At 41.8% G+C, this 18,567-nt stretch overlaps 1 protein-coding gene across 6 annotated transcripts in view; it reads left to right on the top strand.

Moving 5' to 3' along the window:
• Positions 1-18,567, top strand: part of MYLK (myosin light chain kinase) — a 324,445-nt gene that overhangs the window by 259,539 nt on the left and 46,339 nt on the right. For all 6 annotated transcript variants that reach the window (XM_073305128.1, XM_073305130.1, XM_073305127.2 and 3 more), the window contains 3 exons: positions 178-228; positions 1,319-1,446; positions 5,604-5,757. In XM_073305128.1, the coding sequence (XP_073161229.1) occupies positions 178-228; positions 1,319-1,446; positions 5,604-5,757 (333 nt within the window). The remainder of the gene's footprint in view (positions 1-177; positions 229-1,318; positions 1,447-5,603; positions 5,758-18,567) is intronic.

Raw genomic sequence — 18,567 nt, 5'->3', positions numbered from 1 at the left:
AGGTCAGACTCCTTGAAAGTGCTTTCGAGAAGCAATACAAGTGTAACGTAGATTTTTGTGCTGGAGTGAGCTCAACAACAATACTGCCAGGAATGTGACTATTTGTATAATTAAATTTGTACCTCCCAAAACTCACCTGCTAATGAACTATTTAATTTTTTTATTATTTTTTACTAGGTGAAGCAACAGTGAAAAAGAAACCAGCTCCAAAGACCCCCCCAAAGGCAGGTAAACGGCTGCATTTTGTTGCATTGTAAGCATAGGCAGTAATGCAATAGGATTTCCAAGAAAAGGTCACTCCTACCATGAAACAATTGTTTGCCTGCTTCATGTTTTCTTCTGATTAAATGGTAGGTTTGATGTTCTAGGGGGAGAATTTCAAAAGCACCATGTTCCCCATCTCTAGTAGCTCCACCTAAACTTAAGGTTGCTCATCAGTTTCTGTTAAAGGACCCTGTGTTCAGATGTTTATAACTTGGGCAAACGTTAACCGTTGAAGCTGATGTTTGCCATGGTCCAGTCTGAATTTTCATCCAAAACAGGTCAGCCAGGGGCTGCTGGGCACCAGAACTCAGAGCAGGAAGTCCATCTCTCCTGTGCCCTGAGCGCAGTGCTGACTGGTGCCCAGGCAGTGAGGAGGCAAAAGAGGAAGCAATTGAATTCAGAAGTCAAGAAGTGAGGCATGGGGGTGGAGGATGGGAGCCAGAGGATAGAAGCTGAGGAGAAAAGATTGGCAGGAGATGGGAGTACAGTGCCAGAAAGGTCCGTAACCACTAAAGCCCCTTCCCCTCCAAAATCTGGAATTGAACCAAGGAGTCCCAAATTTCTACATTCCTCTGCTGTCAGAAAATAACTGTGACACCCATTGGCAAAGTGTGTGTCTTATCTCCTTCTAGTGGCTGATCTACAAGAGGATAACAATGTGCTATTGCTGCCAGTTACTCCTTTAGCTCACAGACTTTAAGGCCAGAAGGGACCATTGTGATCATCTAATCTGACCTTTTGCGCATTGCAACCAACAGAACCTCGCCCACCCACTCCTACAATAGACCCATAACCTCTGGCTGAGTTACTGAAGTCCTCAACTTACGATGTAAAGACTTCAAGTTACAGAGAATCCACCATTTCCTGTAGTTCAAACCAGCAAGTGACCTGTGCCCCATGCTGCAGAGGAAAGCAAAAAAACCCCCAGGGTCTCTGCCAATCTGACCTGGGTCGGGGGGGGAGGGAATTCCTTCCTGACCCCAAATATGTACTCACTCAACTGTTCAGGAAAATAGAAAATATAATTCTCTAAAGAGATGGGTTTTTTTCTCAGTTCTTCCCCCTCAGATCATTCAGTTCCCAGAAGACAGAAAAGTCCGTGCTGGTGAATCAGTGGAACTGTTTTGCAAAGTAGTAGGAACGCCACCTTTAACTTGCACCTGGATGAAATTCCGAAAGCAGGTAAATTGTCTTTGATGTGTTTTAACAATGAATGATGATTAATTTGAGAAATGCCTGAAATGTTGTCTAACTAAAAGGATACATCATCTGAAAGGAGTTTGCTGTGTGAAACATTTCTCTCCTACCCTTGATACAAGAAATCCCCCTTCCTTCATTGGTGCTTCAGGTTTTCAGCTTCTCAGATGGAACCAAATGCCATTGAAAAATACTCTTGAGTAAAGAGCATCTTACAACAAAAATATCTCCACACTAAAGATGTTTGTTGTGGATATGAATGTTCCCACAATCTATTGTTGTACAGTTTCTTCCCCTTTAATTAATTAAACCTCACTGGGACTTAAGCACATACTTAAGCACTGTTCCTGAAGAGGGAAAATTTCCTGAATAAGGGCTTTAGTGAACAAGTTCAGACACTTTAAACTCAGCAGCTCAGTATGATCTCCAGCTAGCAGAAGCTGGAGTATCTTATTGGCATGGAGCAAAGATAAATATCTGCTGGAGCGGCTACTATTTATTTGATTATGAAGTTGCTCAGCGCTCTACAGTACACAGATAAAAACAGTCCCTGCCACAAGGAAGCTTAGAATATAGACCTGAGTTTGTCAAGATGATTGTTGAACATTTCATCAGGGGAATTCGGGGCTCTATATTAATGGCACAGTCTATTGCAAGTTCTATTTAAACATTTTAAGCCAGTTGCCTTTTATTCTGAAGTACCCTCTTCTGATTTTATGGAAAGGGTGTCTGGTAGCATCCAAATAATTTTCTCTCTACCATTCATTATTTTATATGCCTCTGTGTTATCTCCTCTGAGGCTTTTCTTTTCCAAATTAAACATTTCTAAACTTCTTTTAATTTCTGCAACTTTAAGACTGATTTAGGAACAAGTAGACCATTTTTATCAATATTATTTTTATTGCAGTAGCCTCAAAGAGATTCAGTGTCCTCAAAGAATCCTGCGCTACATCTTCAAAAGACAAGCCTAGGAGCTAGCTTTCCCAGACACTAAAAATCAGGGCCTGAACAGAGACGCTGGATTTATGGCTTCTTAAAACAATCTAAAACTCACTGAATCCTCCCCCAGCCTATTTTTTCTCCTTTCCTCCTTAGGACTGCAGAGATGTTAACTGACCACTTCACCTTGGATAGTTCCTTGAAATATGCATTAATTACTTACGCTAAGCAATCTGTTCCACCTTTTATTTAGCTGTGACACTGAGTACATTTCCCAGACCTGAAGAAGAGCTCTGTGGAAGCTCGAAAGCTTGTCTCTCTCAAACAGAAGTTGGTTCAAAAAGAGATATTACCTCATCCACCTTGTCCCTCTAATTCTCCTTTATCTCAGCAATGATTGGCCTGCGGTCCTTTTCCAGCTGAGTGACCCTGGCATGTAGCACAGTGACTAGAACTGGTGGGGAAAAATTGTCCGTATGACCGTTTTGTTGGTAGCATATTGTGTTCTCATAGGGACTGAAGCACTCGAATAAAATTTGAGAATCATGCTACCTACCTACAGTCCCACTGGAACCTCAGCAAATTACAGTTCAGTGTCTTGTGTGTGCATAGCTGAACTGCAGTGAATGGAGCCTCTGGGGTGGGATTTTCAGGAGTGCACAGCACTGGCTACCTCTGCTTCCACTGACTTCATCGGGAGTAGCTGTAATACCAAGCTATGCCTATGCTACAAGCGCTATAGCTCTTGTATAGCACGGGATGCATCCGATGAAGTGAGCCGTAGCTCACGAAAGCTCATGCTCAAATAAATCGGTTAGTCTCTAAGGTGCCACACGTACTCCTCTTCTTTTTGCGAATACAGACTAACACGGCTGCTACTCTGAAACATAGCAGCACAGCGACAGCTATGCCAGAAGGGTTCTTTCCATCATTGTAGTCAATCGACCTCTCTAAGAGGCGGTAACGAGCTTGATGGAAGAAAAACACCTTGAATGGAATTTAAACTGTGTTACTACTTACTCCCAAAATACTTACTTCTATTGCTAGTATTGCAGAAGCAGTTATCAGGTTAACTTCCATGGGCTGATGCCAAAGCGTGCTTTATATCTAAACTATGGGGAGAGACCTGCTCTGGCCCTCATGATTTCTTGTTCTGTAAACATGTCTGACAAGAGAAGCTAAACTAAATAGCCCTCATTTTTAATGAAACACAGAGAATAAATTGAAAAATCTCTTATCTGGCAGGAAACGGTGGGAGGAGGAAGGGCACTGACATTATGCTGTCTGCATCGCAATAAGAACACAGTGTACTACTTTTACAGTTACAATGTAGCATCAGGTTTTTTTAATTCTCTTTAATGTCTCAAGTTAATACAAATCAAAGCTGAAATCTTTTTGACATTTATGCTGAGGTTCTTTTCTTGGTTGAGTTGAGTTATATTTACAAGTACGGCACTTAACATGTTTGTGGAGTTCAGCTGTGATTTTGACTTTTGGTTTTCTCTGAAACCATCTTAAAATCTCTATCTACTCCAATTGAATTAGAATGATTTATTTATTCTATTCAGTTTGGGAACTTTAAGAATTCAAAGGTGAATGTATCAGAAGAATCAAAATGGAAGCTGCAAGGGCAACAAATACTTTCTATGGCATTTTTCTGTTCTTTTAATTTTAGAGCGTTCTAGGAAAGTCAGACTGCCCTACTAAAGCCAGGCCTGTGCTTTGTAAACTTTCCTACGCAGTTCTGCCAGCACCATTCGACTCCAACCAACAACACCATCCGCTGTTCCAGTCTAGGAAACTATTATAATAATTTGTGTGGCAACTCTGATGTGGACACATGGAGACTAGAATCAGATACTGTCATGGATGATCTGGGTCAGAATTTGAAGCTCAGCCTCGAGAAGTGAATGGCAAATGAACCAGTGTTCTTGGGGCCAAATCTTGGTTTTAGTGAAGTCAGTGGTAAAACTCCTACTGATGTCAATTTAACTAGAATGTGGTCTTTTGCCAGTTAGACACAACTTTTCAACTACATTCCCTGATCCTGCAAATGGATTTTAGCTGGTGGACCCTAACACCCAAGCAATCTCACTAATTCAAAGGGACTATCTGTAGTATAAGGAGGATTGGGCCAAATCCTCCTTATACTATATTATATTGGAGGATTGGGCCAAAAGAAATCTGATGAGGTTCAATAAGGATAAGTTCAGGGTCCTGCACTTAGGACGGAAGAACCCAATGCACAGCTACAGACTAGGAACCGAATGGCTAAGCAGCAGTTCTGCAGAAAAGGACCTAGGGGTGACAGTGGACGAGAAGCTGGATATGAGTCAGCAGTGTGCCCTTGTTGCCAAGAAGGCCAATGGCATTTTGGGATGTATAAGTAGGGGCATAGCGAGCAGATCGAGGGACGTGATCGTCCCCCTCTATTCGACATTGGTGAGGCCTCATCTGGAGTACTGTGTCCAGTTTTGGGCCCCACACTACAAGAAGGATGTGGATAAAATGGCAAGAGTCCAGCGAAGGGCAACAAAAATGATTAGGGGTCTGGAAGACATGACCTATGAGGAGAGGCTGAGGGAACTGGGATTGTTTAGTCTGCAGAAGAGAAGAATGAGGGGGGATTTGATAGCTGCTTTCAACTACCTGAGAGGTGGTTCCAGAGAGGATGGTTCTAGACTATTCTCAGTGGTAGAAGAGGACAGGACAAGGAGTAATGGTCTCAAGTTGCAGTGGGGGAGGTTTAGGTTGGATATTAGGAAAAACTTTTTCACTAGGAGAGTGGTGAAACACTGGAATGCGTTACCTAGGGAGGTGGTAGAATCTCCTTCCTGAGAAGTTTTTAAGGTCAGGCTTGACAAAGCCCTGGCTGGGATGATTTAATTGGGGATTGGTCCTGCTTTGAGCAGGGGGTTGGACTAGATGACCTCCTGAGGTCCCTTCCAATCCTGATATTCTATGATTCTATAAGGATCTGTCCTCATGGAATACTTTGCAAGATTAGGACCACTGAACTACTGGCCTGCATCTCTTGACTTTTTTGGTCAGTTTCACTCTTTGCCAGCTATTCTTACTCACTGCAGTAATGGAATTATCTACATTGCTCTCCTAATGCTGTAGTTGTGGGCTCCTACCTGACTGAGAGGTTGGGAGCGTCTCTTTTGAAAGCTCTTTAACAATTCTTCTGTTTAATTTGGCAGATTCAAGAAAATGAACACATCAAAATCGAGAATGCTGAAAACAGTAGTAAGCTAACTATATCCTCAACGAAGCAGGAACATTGTGGATGTTACACTTTAGTGGTAGAAAACAAATTGGGCAGCAGACAAGCACAAGTCAACCTCACAGTTGTCGGTAAGTGCAGAAAAAATATTGAATTATATTATAAAACACCTACACGGTGCTCTGCATGCTGTACAAAAAATCAGATAAAAACAGCACAGTACGTTAAAGAGAATGCAAAAGCAAACAGGTCCAAATTAAATTGCTAGGCCAGATCCTAAACTGGTAAAATTCAGCATATTCTAATTTACACCAACTGGTGATCTGCCTGTTATTTTGATGACACATGATATTTCAATTTAATTTGAAGACTGTTGTAATGAGAGATGGGGGAGTGCAAAATAATCCTTCTTATATTTGTTCTTGTTTATGTGTAGACAGAAGTCAGTCCTCCCTCTCCCATTAACCCTTTCCAGATGCTCACTAGGCTGTTAGTTTTAGAAAGGCCAGTTTTTGAAGGGTTGAGGCGGTTTGTATTTTATTGAAGATTACAACTTGGAAACTGTCCTGGTGTATAGTTACTTTATATTGCTATTGATTTATAAAGACAGTCTTTTTAAATGCATACATGTTTATACATGGGCTGCACAAGTTTTCTGTAAAGGTGTATGAAAAGTTGAGAGAGAATCATATGTATGATGCTTTAAAAGCTTGTTTCTGCTCTGAATAGTGACTCTGTCAAATGGCATTGTGTGGCTTCAGACTTATTACCTCTCAAGGGCTCCAGAGCAAATTTGGTTAGTTTATAGTAAAAGAAAACGTTTCTTCAAACTGCCAGTCTGGTTCTTTCCACTTTGTGCAATATCACTTGTAAGGAAGCTTCTGCTGCCCAAATTCTACCCTCAGTTACCCATTGTCTGTAATGTGATTACTCAGGTGTGTCTGAGGCCAGAATTGTCCATGCAGTTGGAATTTACTCAGCCTGTCTGTTGATGACATTGACTAGGATTCTATTCTGGTTATTCTCCCATAACTGTAGTCCTAAAAGGAGTAACAAGTAGTAGGCAACTAATATTGTCTCTAAAGAAATGCAGGTATGAGGCCAGGGATGAAATCCTGGCTCCACTGAAGTGAATGACAAAATATCCATTGATTTTCAGTGGAGCCAGGATTTCATCCCAGGGATCTAGTGAGTAAGATGTAATTTTAGTTAGTAGAATCATACCTTATGTTCAAGTATAGTATCCTGTGAAGAGTGAACACTCTGCAGTTTTATGCTGCTGTATGTATTGTGTATACAGGCCTCTTGACCATTTAAGTACATGGTTATTTCTGTTGTCTAAACCAGATTGCTGATTACATTTAAAAGACAATTGGACAGACAAGTGCAATTATTAAATAACATCGAGCGATGTGTCATATTCATTTTCCTGTTACTCTGTGAACTTCATGTAGTTATTATGTAAGTAGCAATTTTATATTCTGAGGAATATGTTGGTTTGAAAATCAGTAGTCACCGAAAATGTTGAACTCTAAAACCTTATTAAGCTACATACCAGCCTCTTCCTTCATGATACCATTGGCAGGAAATGTGCTGTGGGGTTAGTGGGGCTCCCAGAGATGCTTCGGGAGAGCTGGGTGAAGAATTCCTACAATGTGCTTGAGTTTGCCATGCTTTCTGGCTGATGACACCCAGATAAAATTACTATTGCAAATTCTCCAACTGCTTCAACTAGACTTCTAGCTGAATTAAGAACTGTACTGGACATGATGGATGTCAGAAATGTGTTGCCATCAGGATTGCTACTGGCTTGAAGAAAATGGCTTGCCAGCTGAAGTTTTGGGGGGCCAGATTCCTGCCAGTCCTGCATGGGTATCCACACTGTAGGCAGGGATGGGCACAAGGAGTTTCTTCTGCTTGGGCTCAAGGGGAAGAATCCCATTGTTGAGTGTAGTTGCTGCCCCTTGCTAGCACTTTTATGGGCACCTGGTATCTAGAACAGAGTGGAGTGACCCTGACTTCTCTCCCTGTCTATCCTACACCAGGCAACATGGCAAGACACTGCAGTCTCTCCAGGCATACAAACTGAAACAGTGGCTCCAGCTGTGCACACTCTGGGAGAACCCTGGAGGAATTCTAGCTGAGTCAGCCAGAATTATTCCTTGGGGCTCCCGTCCCAGAACATCCATTTTCTGCACCGTCTCCAGTGTGCAGGGCAGAATCTTTCCCTCCCTTAATGAGGATTTATAAAGTGGCTATAAATCTGGCTAGTGCCAGATATCAGTTTTGTTTGTCTTAGCTATTTATAATGAGGCTCTATGATCTTTGTGTGAGCTGCTTCCCTATCGGATTACAGATTAAAAATCACATCACCTTGTATGTTCTTTGCTCAAAACATAGCTGGTTAACCAAGGTACTTGCTTGGGTTCTGAATGTGTTTAGAGAATTTAGATGTGATCTGGAATGTGTGTTCTCCTGCAGGAGTGGTCCAGGACTGACCTACAGCCAGACTCCTCTAAAGAGGTAGCTGGCAGGCTTGTCTCTGTTTGAATTTTAAAAAGTAAATGACACATTAAAATTCGAAATGAAAGGAATAAGGAAATATTACTGTAATATTGTTCTAAATTTATGGACAGCTGAGCATCCATGTGCATGGTAAAGATGGCATGACATTCATATGTACAGTCTCGCACTCCAAAGGATCTAAAGAGCACTTCACAAACTACATACAGGCAGCTCCTCTGAAGTACAGCCACCTCTAAGATATTTGTTAGTCTTTAAGGTGCCACCAGACTCCTCGTTGTTTTTGTGGATTCAGACTAACATGGCTACCCCTCTGATACTTGACACCTCTAAGATAGAAAGGCAGCAACCAAAAACTGTGCATAGCACACTACACCCCAGTGGGGAAGGGGACATTTTGGTCTAGGTCACCATACCAGAGGTGCCATGGGATCATTAAGGACAGCCAGGACCTTGTTTTTAAGCCCTCTCATTGAAAAGCCCTGTGCACAGTAACCTGCAACATTGGTTTATCTGCTACAGAAAGACAAAGTACTGAGTTGACTCTGCCAAGATTCAAAGCAGAGATGATTCTTCTGTGATTCAACCCATGACTCCAGGGACTCAAACCTGTATCTTAGCCTACAGTCTGTAGCTGGATATACGAGCTGCACATGTTTTTATAAATAGCAATGGCATTTTTTCATTAACATCTGGATAAAATTTTTTTTTAAAATCTCCCCATTCCCCCTTTGATGAATCTGGCTCCTAAACTCTTATCCTGCACTGCTGAAAATGTCAGACTCAAACTTCAGCTGTGAGTATAACTGAACCGAGTAGGGGTTCTGACATTTAAGGAGTTTGAGGAGTCAAAGACTGTTTGCTTCATTCTTGGCAATGGAAAAAGCAGCTCTGGAAAGAGTCCCAGTTTTGAATTATTCTAAGGGGTTTTTTTTCACCTCTTGTGATCTGAATGAAGATCTGTGAACTAAACTTTCATTAAACGCAACTCCAACCTGAAAAAACACACAGGTATCCAAACAAATTAGGGAGACTGCTTGTGCTGGGTGATTAGTGCACAGGGCTGGAGTCAGGAGGAGTTTGAGCTTGACACTGATTCCCTTGGTAACTTTGGTGCCCTACAAGTAATAATAATACTATGAAACCAGTACAGGAAGGAAGCCACCCTAATAAAGCAACCTCTTGTCTTAAGAGATTGCCCAAAAACTACCCACAATACCTTCTGCCTCACCTGTTTTAGAAGACTACTTCCATTAAGTGACCAATTTTTTGTCTCTGGAATGGTCACTTAAGAAAGGCTTTGCTGTAATGTGGTTCTGGTACCAAATCCATAACTGTATGTTCTGGGACACAGCTCGTGATTTACAATCAACTGTGTATGTCAAATTATAGTAGCCTCCTGTTGCCAAAGTTTCATTAAAAGCATTGGTGGTGGGATGAGTATAATCTAAACCAGAATTGGTGAGGGCTAATGTGTAGTCCTTAACGCCGTAACAGGTGGCTACAGTAGGTGGCCAGTAACATTCGTCCCTCTCAGCAGTGCTTTATTTTTTAAATAAAAAACCTGTGTATGTTTTATAGAGATATTTATGGGTAAGTACATGGGTTAATATAGATGAAAATTTCAAAATCACTTAAGTGATTTAGGAGCCTAAATTCATCAGACGTTGGCTCCTAAGTGCCTAACTGACTTAAAAATGGGACTTAGGCTTCAAAGCCACTTAGGTGCTTTTGAAAATGTTACCCAACAAGTTTGTACAAGTTTGAAATTGATTATTGCAATCAAGAGAGGAAAGAATGATCCTGTAATTAAAGAACAGGAGATCTGGGCTCTGTTCCTAGTTGTGCCACAAGCTTCCTGGTGGTAAGGTGATGAGTCGCTCCTGTGCAAGCCTCCCGGCTCAATAGGAAAACTCAATAGAAAAAATAGGAAAGCCTCTCTGGCTCAATAGGAAACTTTCCATTTTTGTGTCAGAAACATAACATTCCCCTTTTGGAAAAGCGAACACCAACTTTTGTGATATTGAAGAAAGGTTGGGGGGAAGCAACTAACGACAAATCCAGGGAAAATAGTATAACTCCAGAGTGTTAATACTGAATTTTTCTACAATGTGTTTCATCTTCTCTTCACAAGCTACTAATTGGTGTTTACAGTGTTCCTGTGAGGCAAGTGATTATCCCCCTTTTAAGGATGAGGGAGCTGAAGTTGAGAATTTAAGTGACTTGCCCCAGACTGCAGAGGAAGGCTGTATCAGAGGCAGAATTAGAATTCGAGCATTTTCCTTGCCTCCAATTGCTTGTCCTTGTTATTCCTCTGGGCTGCCTCTGGAGGGACTTCTATATCCAGTGAAGAGGGCAAGTTGGCCAATGGGCCAAGAAGGGATGGTTTATACTGCCCTCTTACAGTTTTCAGCACCACAACATACACTATGGGGCGATTACAAATGCTTCATCTCTAAAACTTCGTGACAAACCTCAGCAGCCACATCAACACCAAAGATTTTTGCAGAAGGATCATAGAAATTAGAGGGAAACCAAACTTATTAGGTCACCTGAACCATCATTCAGCCAGTACTTGATTGTCACCTCTGGAACATAAGGTTTGAAAAAAGGTTGAAAAAAGGTTTGAAAATTCTTAAGAATTTATTTCCCATCATATGTATGTTGGTTCTGTTAGGCCTATAGGAGAAGGAAATGTTCTTGTGGTTAAAAGACATGTCTGGGAGTGGGTCTATCTGAATTCTCCTAGTTCTACCACAGACTTCCAGTGTGTCCTTGGGCAAGGTCATTTTACCTCTTTGTGTCTGAGTTGCCTGATCTGTAAAGGAGGGATGATCTATCTATCTTCCTCAGATAACAATGCAACTTAATTTAATTATCGTGTATGAGGCAGAGAGGTTGCCAGTGGTTTGAACTGGGAGAGTGGTGAGGGACAAGATTTAGGAGCGGCTGTAGCAAATCTCTTGAAGATTTTTAAAAAGATGGAAGGCAAATTCCAAATTGTGCCCTCAACTCTGGGTGTGGAGCTCCAGCTAAACTTATTGGGAGTTGTGCACATAGCTAAAGGCAGGATTTGCAATTTTGGCATTTGGGGCAGATGTTTTATGAGAGGAAAAGTTGTGTTCACTGTAGAGCACTTCAGCTTCTCTTGTACTGGTTTTTTTATGAAAAGAGGTTTGTTTGTTTTTTCCAGTCTAATGTTATGCTAAATCTGTGGTAAATTAACATTTGTAAGGGACAATACCTTTAAGATTATAGCACTTCTCTTCCTTGGAAAATAAGTTCCAGGGCACAGTTTTCCAAGGAAAGCAGAGAGATTTGCCATGACCCCAAAGTCCTGTCAACAGTAACATAGAGTTCAGTTATGACCTTTTATGGTTTCGATTTTCTCCCACTGATGAATTTCAAAAGAAGGCTTTGCCAGTGCTGTCGGCATGGATATTGTCCAACTGGCTTTAGCAGTATATTAAATACCTTCTCTGGCTAAACAGCCTGTGGAGTGGAATTAAATTGTTTCTTTCTGTCTGCTCTTTATCTGGCAGACAATTATTGTAATAGCTAATAATAGTATTGTATGGTAATATGATAACTGGATTTAGAAAGAAACCAAACCAATTTTGAGATCAGATAAAGAAAACCACCTCACAAATGTCGTTTCAATGCTGTCTTAGTTTGAAGAAAAACAATATCCTTTTCTTTCAAGGTCTGTGAGTATAATAATCTCTGATTTTAGGGGTTCTGCATTGGAACAGGATTGCTGCTTAAGAACTCCCTATAGCCCTATAATCTACTGGTGCACAATGAGACATATCTACTTGTTTTGGCTCAGTGTAACCCTTGGATCAAGTAGCAGAACAACTTCCATTTTCTGCTCCAGAAGTTAAAAAAGGATATGTTGCCTTGGAAATGCCTGGAATGGCATTTGTTTAATGTGTACTCTGTAAATTTGAGCCACTTTGGGAAACCAACTAGATTGAGATAGCACAGAATTCTTTTTGTGGGTGTGTCCTGAATCAGCTGTACTTATGCCACCTATAAGAGGTTGAGGCTGGGGGTCTCTTGGCCTGACGAGAAGGCTAGAAAGTCTGTTTCCTCATCGGGAAGAATTACAAGTTAAACAGCTCAGATAAGATTTCACTGAAAAGTTAGAACATAACTGTAAGTTAGACTTATAAATAACAGTGGTTTAAAGACCAACTGGTTTCACGCTATGCTCTTCTCTACACTGCAAGTGAAATAATTTAATGGGTTAATTAAAGATTATTCCACAGTGTGTTTCAAAACCTGTCTACTAAAAAGTCTGAGAATTTGTCAGAGGAAGAGGTGCTGCTGAATCCAGTTTGGGAGGGAAAGGAAATCCAAGTTAAATGTAATTTGGTATTGTCCTAGCAGAGGTTGTTATAGGTCATGTAGGGCCAGATGGTAACCTTACAATCTACTCTGAGTAAGAGGTGGTATGTAGCTGTATTGCTGCAAGAGCAGAGAACAGATTGGGACTCAAAATGAGACACTTCCTCCCCTGGTCCCATGTTGCTCTGAAGAAGGAATAAGTTACCACTCCCCCTTTCGTGGAGCAGTTTACTCCCCTCTGTGTGCCCAAACCATTACCCTTGGCTGGTGATTGGAGTGGTGCGGGAAGGAGCCAGTGCTCTTTCTATTCCTCTCCATCCCCTTCCTATCCACCCACTTACTACTAAGTTTGGAGTATCTAGTGACTAGCTTCTCTCTTTCCTGTTAGCTGGAGTCACAATCTGAGCAGGGCTAAGCAGTGTCAAGGAAGGGCTGTGACAATCCAGCACATAATTATTTTTCTACAGCAAACTCTTGTTTGGGGAGTTGTTTTCATGATATAGTTAATAAAGATTGGACGGCCCCTAGTTTCTTGAAATTAAGGACAGGGAAGAGTGGAAAACCATTCCAACGGAGAGCAGTTTTGAAAACTGTTAGGGTTGATCTACAAACTGCTGGGAGAGTGTCCTGCAGCCCAGGTCAACAGAGCTGTGTTCCCGGGGCTTGCGTTAGTGTGCTAAAAATAGCTCAGGCTCTGCAACCCACCGCCCTCCCTAGGCTCCAGAGCCCAGCTCAAGCCTGCACCTGAACGTCAAAGCAACATCGACACAGCTATGTTTAGCATGCTAGCTCAAGCTCCGCTAACACAGGTCTGCCGACCTGGGCTATAAGCCTCACTGCCAGCTGCTGTGTATACATACCCTTAGAGCCCAGCACCAGCTACTGGGACGTGTGTGCCTCGCTAAGCACAATGGAAAATGCATATCACACAAAATGCATATCACACATTTTTCTGCCCTAGGAGACCACCTGTTTTGCCTCTGTGGTAGAGCTGGCCTGGGATCAATAGCTCTACCTACTATGGGCTGTTTTAGACTATGGATGCCAGCTCCAGCTATAGAGTTAGAGCAAGTTGGTTTTTGTTAACAGTACCTGTAGTGATCATTCAACTCTTATGGATTAAGGGTCAGATTTTCAACAGTGATGTAGGCACTTAAGAAACAAAGTCAAATTGAACATCAATGGGACTTAGGAGCCAAAGTGCCTAAGTGACTTCAGAAAATGCGACGTGGGCTCAAAAGTCACTTAGGTGCTTTAAAAATGTTCCCTGAAATCTACCTTCCCAATAACCAGCTCTACAGGGTGGTGATGGAATCAGCTGGTCAGGAAATGTTCAACTCATTGTTGATATGTCAGAAAATGAAGATTTGTCAAACCTGAAACTTTTTGCAAAAAATTTTGGTTTTGAGGACATTTTTGTTGGGGCGGTTTCTCAGATCCGGGCATAATGAGACTACAATCCTAGGATAACCAGTAGCCTGGTGGTTAGGGCACTCATATGGAATGTGGGAGACCCAGGTTTATGTCCTTGCTCTGAATCAGGCAGAGTGAGTGCTCTTATCCCTGGGATATAGAGTCTCTCTCTGTGGTTCCATTAATATTCACTTAGTTTTACAAAGTGGAACAGCTCCAACAGGAAAGATTGACTCTGAGGTCCAGCTCACTCACCTGGGATGTGGGGAACGGGGGCCAGGTTGCAGTTCCTCCTCCAAATTAGGGACTTGAATCTGGGGTCTCCCTCATTCCAGGTGAGTGCCCAAACCACTAGGTTGTTGAGTATTCTGGCATGGGGCTTTCAGGGGTTTTTGTTGGGTTGTTTGTTTCCAAAAAATTTCGAAAGGTCTAGTTTTCATTCCAGTGCAGAGTGAAAATAAATGTTGAAACCTTGAACTTTTTTACAAAATGGAATTCTTGTTTTCTGGTCAGCTCTAGTGACATTTCACCCCCACAAGGATAACAGTGAAAGTGATGTGATGCATTTGCTCCAAAAATGGCCCAGAGTCATGAATCTTTTGATGTATCTTACCTGATTTTCAAAGTTGGAACAATTCTCAAAACTGTGTGAGTTTCATGTGTGTTCAGGTTTTGTTGCAAACATTTTGGACAGGTCTAGTGACATTATCTGTTAGTGCCTGGATGCACTAAACCAATGCACGGACAGCTAGCACAATAAGCTTCAATGGAAAACCAAAGAGAAATCATATGCATATTATACCTTTTAGCGGTTTCATTTGAGTTCAGGATCGTATGTCTATCAGTTTCTGCAAATGCATGTTAACTGGCCTTGGGGAGAGAAACACATTCACCTTTATTTGTGTAAACTACTGTAGTAAAGCTTAAGTGTGTTGGGGCGGCTACTCAGGGGAGATCCATTTTGAACAAGTCTGTTTTCTTGGAAGTACATTCATATGTAAGTAAACACAAACAGCAGCATATTTCTGGGTACCCTTTTCACTTAGTTCTAATTCTGTTTCCAGATCACAGTTGTGGAGGGAAAAGGAAATAGTAAATTATGGTACAATGGGAACCTGTTTGAGGTCTTCAACAAAAGGAGTCTTACGTTCTGCATGTTTGTGTATGCAAAGGCTTGAACATCACATAAAAATGAAGTATTGGTTTGAAGTTAGCCTGCCCCAGGGACCTTATTGGTGTATTAAACACTAAAATTGGAGGGCAATATAGAAGTATGCTTGACCTTCCCTCCCCATTCCAAAACACTAGGTTCTTCCTCTGGAAGCTGGTAATCATGCTAGGGGAGATTTCAGTATTCCTGAAGGGAATGTGTTTTGGCAAAGTGCTTTAGCCTCCAATGCAGACAGATGAATAAAGGATAACCTAAATCCCTATGGAATAAACTGGTGAGAAACAAAAAAGACAAATGGAGGGAGCATCTGCAAATTCTCTTCATAGTCAGGGCTAAAGTATGTCATGCAGTCTGTAGTAGAGAGTAATTTTTGTAGGTATGGTAAAATGAATCACTGAATACTTAGCAGAGCTACCCAGATAATGTCATAAAAAGAAAAGGAGTACTGTGGCACCTTAGAGACTAACCAATTTATTTGAGCATAAGCTTTCGTGAGCTACAGCTCACTTCGTCGGATGCATACTGTGGAAACACATCCAATGAATGCATCCGACGAAGTGAGCTGTAGCTCACGAAAGCTTATGCTCAAATAAATTGGTTAGTCTCTAAGGTGCCACAAGTACTCCTTTTCTTTTTGCGAATACAGACTAACACGGCTGTTACTCTGAAACCAGATAATGTCATGTGACTATACCCAAAAAATGCTTAGATTAGATTAGATCATCTGTTTTATGTAGCACAGGGGAATTAGATCTGCAGTGCATGTCCTGTAGTGGACATCGGGCGGTGTTGTGCTCCCTCTCTATTCATGGGTTCAAGGAAATTCTTCTTGCATCATTTTGTTTTTATTTGGGTTTTCTCCTGGTGGGAACAATTATCAGCGGGATGGAGCATTCTCAAGGCAATCAGATTTAGGATTAGTCTAAATTTGTCTACTAATTTGCTTCACAGCCAAGCCCTTTTGACAAGGAATGTTTGTCTTATCTCTGGCTCTTGCACGTTTTGTCCTGAGTTTTGTAAGCTATGCAGTCCAAGAGGATTGCAGCTGTCTGTTCAAGTCTTGGTTGGAGAGGTCACTAATGTAGTTGTGTCCTGACCCATTGATGTTTTTGGAGATCGTCTCCAGAGCCTCGACTTGGCTGTGGAAGCAGGTTGAGAGCCAGTGCAGAGTGCAATAGTGATGTACTCATGGCAGCCCATCCCATTGAAGAGGCAGGCTGCCACGTTCCACAGAATTAGAGCCTCTATGTTGTTTCCAACTACGGTGCAAGATACTGAATTATAGTATCCCACTCTGGAGGTGGATCACTGTGGCCAGTTCCTCCCCTTGCAGAAGGGGGCAAAATCTCATAGCAAGCTAAAGGTGGAAGAAAGCATTTTTTGTCACTTTTTGTCCACACTTAGTCTTGTGTCCAACATAACCCCATGGCTTCACACAACTTTGATGAACCATGGTAAATGCCTCTGAAAGGGCAGAAGTTCTTCAAAGTGATTTCCCTTTGCTTATCTCAGTTTGGTTTGAACCAGCTGTTCTTTATCCAGGTGCTGGTCTCTTGTAGGCACTGCAACATCTTTGTGATGAAGGTGTTTATGAGAAATACAGCGGGGAGTCACTAGCATTTGTTGGCAGCACAGTCCATGGTGTCTCAGCACCTTTCCACAAAATCTCAGGTGGATTTTGAAGAGGAGAGAGGTTAGATCTCTGTGGTATTGCCAGACACAATGATTTGTAGTGAAAAGAAGCAGCTAGGTAACACCACTCTTGGAGTTTTGTGATTGGACCCATGTACTCTATCAATGTCATACCCTGTGCTGTGTTGTATAATGTTGCTGATAGGGTGAGTGATAGGAGCATTGAGATCTATCCTCTATCCATTGCTATGAGGAGGTTGTCCAGTAGTGCTAATAAGATGGAGAAGAAGGATGGTCTTGTACTTAAGCCACTGGACTGGGACTCAGGAGGTCTGGATTCAAGGTCTTTCTGTCTGAAGCTGGACAAGTCACTTTATCTCTCTCTGCCTTGGTTCCCCATCTGTAAATTGGGAATGACAATAGTTCCTTTCTCACTCCCTTTGTCTGTCTTATTTATTTAGATAGTAAACTCTTCTGAGTAGGGCTTGGCCATTACTGTGTGTTTGTGCAGTGCCTAGCCCAAAGGGGTCCTGATCTCTGTAGATAACTATAGGTATTACCATAATAGAAATAATAAATTATAATAATACCATCAGTGCCTTGGAAAAAGTACCCTGAAATGGCAGATTGGACCTGTAAAGAGTCCCACTGCAGATTCTTGTTTACATGAAGGCAGTTTTACACCAGTCTAGCTGTATAAAGAGGTCTAAAAGTGGATGTAAATTGAATTTTTGCCCTCTTTAAGGCCCCTTTATGCTACCAGAGGATCAGGCCCTGAATCTTTAACAATGAAGAAGGGCAATAAGCCATTCTGGAGGTTAAGGTCAAAATTGCATCTGGTTTCTGATATTTTGGGGTTTAATTAGAGGTCTGCTGTATAATGATGACTCCTAGTGGAATGGTGTTTTAAGTGTTGCCAAGAAATGAGTACAGATAACCTAAATTATGAAGTCTCTTTATCTCCTTGCTAGATACTCTCATGGTGAGTGCATCTGAAAATTCTTTATCCCCATTAAAAGTTATAACCCTTTACATTCCATTTTGAGGAAAACTCTTTTTTTTTTATTGGTGAACTCAAAATTATAAAAATCAAAAAAGTAAAAGGTGCTTTATAAGTTAAACCAGTCAAAGCACAAAAGTAATGAGTATTCAACGAAGAGAAAATTGTCCCTGTTTCAATCAAAGAACTGAATATTTAGCACTAATACGGAACTAATATAATTTGATCAAACTATCCATTTTTCCTTTACACTGTCATCCCTCTGCAGCACTAGGGGATGTCACAGATCTGGCTGGGTGCCTCTTTCCAGCCACCCACAAGACTGATGTGAGGGGAATCAAAGCCTCTGAGTCCCTGGATACACAGGTGTTTTACGCTTCCAGAACCTGAATGGAATCCAGCCAGTGCCTGAATCTTGGGGTCCCTAAGCACACTCTCTCGGTGCAGAACTTCTGTCTCACACCTCCTTCTGAGAGCTGAAACCCACTGTCCAGCTGCCTGGCCCCCCTGGGCACAGTGCTAAGCCTTCAGATTCCCCCATACTTAAACACTTAATTTCCCAGAACTCCACTATGAAGGTTTCACTTTCCCTGGAGGCATGCAATATTTATGAAGATCACAGTCAGACACTGTTCCCAGAGACTAGCACATTATTGCTCTTTTACTTAATTATATAAAGCACAGGAGTGTACTTCTCATCAGAAAACACTAAACCCATGTCCCTGCCTTAGTTTCCTTGTCACTCCAGGGCATTCTTTGGGCTGGGGTCAGAGCCCCTTGGATTGTCCAGAGTCGTCCTCCTTCAGTGTGTGACATGTGAGCTGCAAAATGGAGCCTTCTTCCCCCTTGGTC

Source organism: Lepidochelys kempii, chromosome 11, assembly GCF_965140285.1.
Source record: "Lepidochelys kempii isolate rLepKem1 chromosome 11, rLepKem1.hap1, whole genome shotgun sequence".
Lineage (NCBI taxonomy): Eukaryota > Metazoa > Chordata > Testudines > Cheloniidae > Lepidochelys > Lepidochelys kempii.
This window is presented reverse-complemented; position numbering and strand designations above follow the sequence as displayed.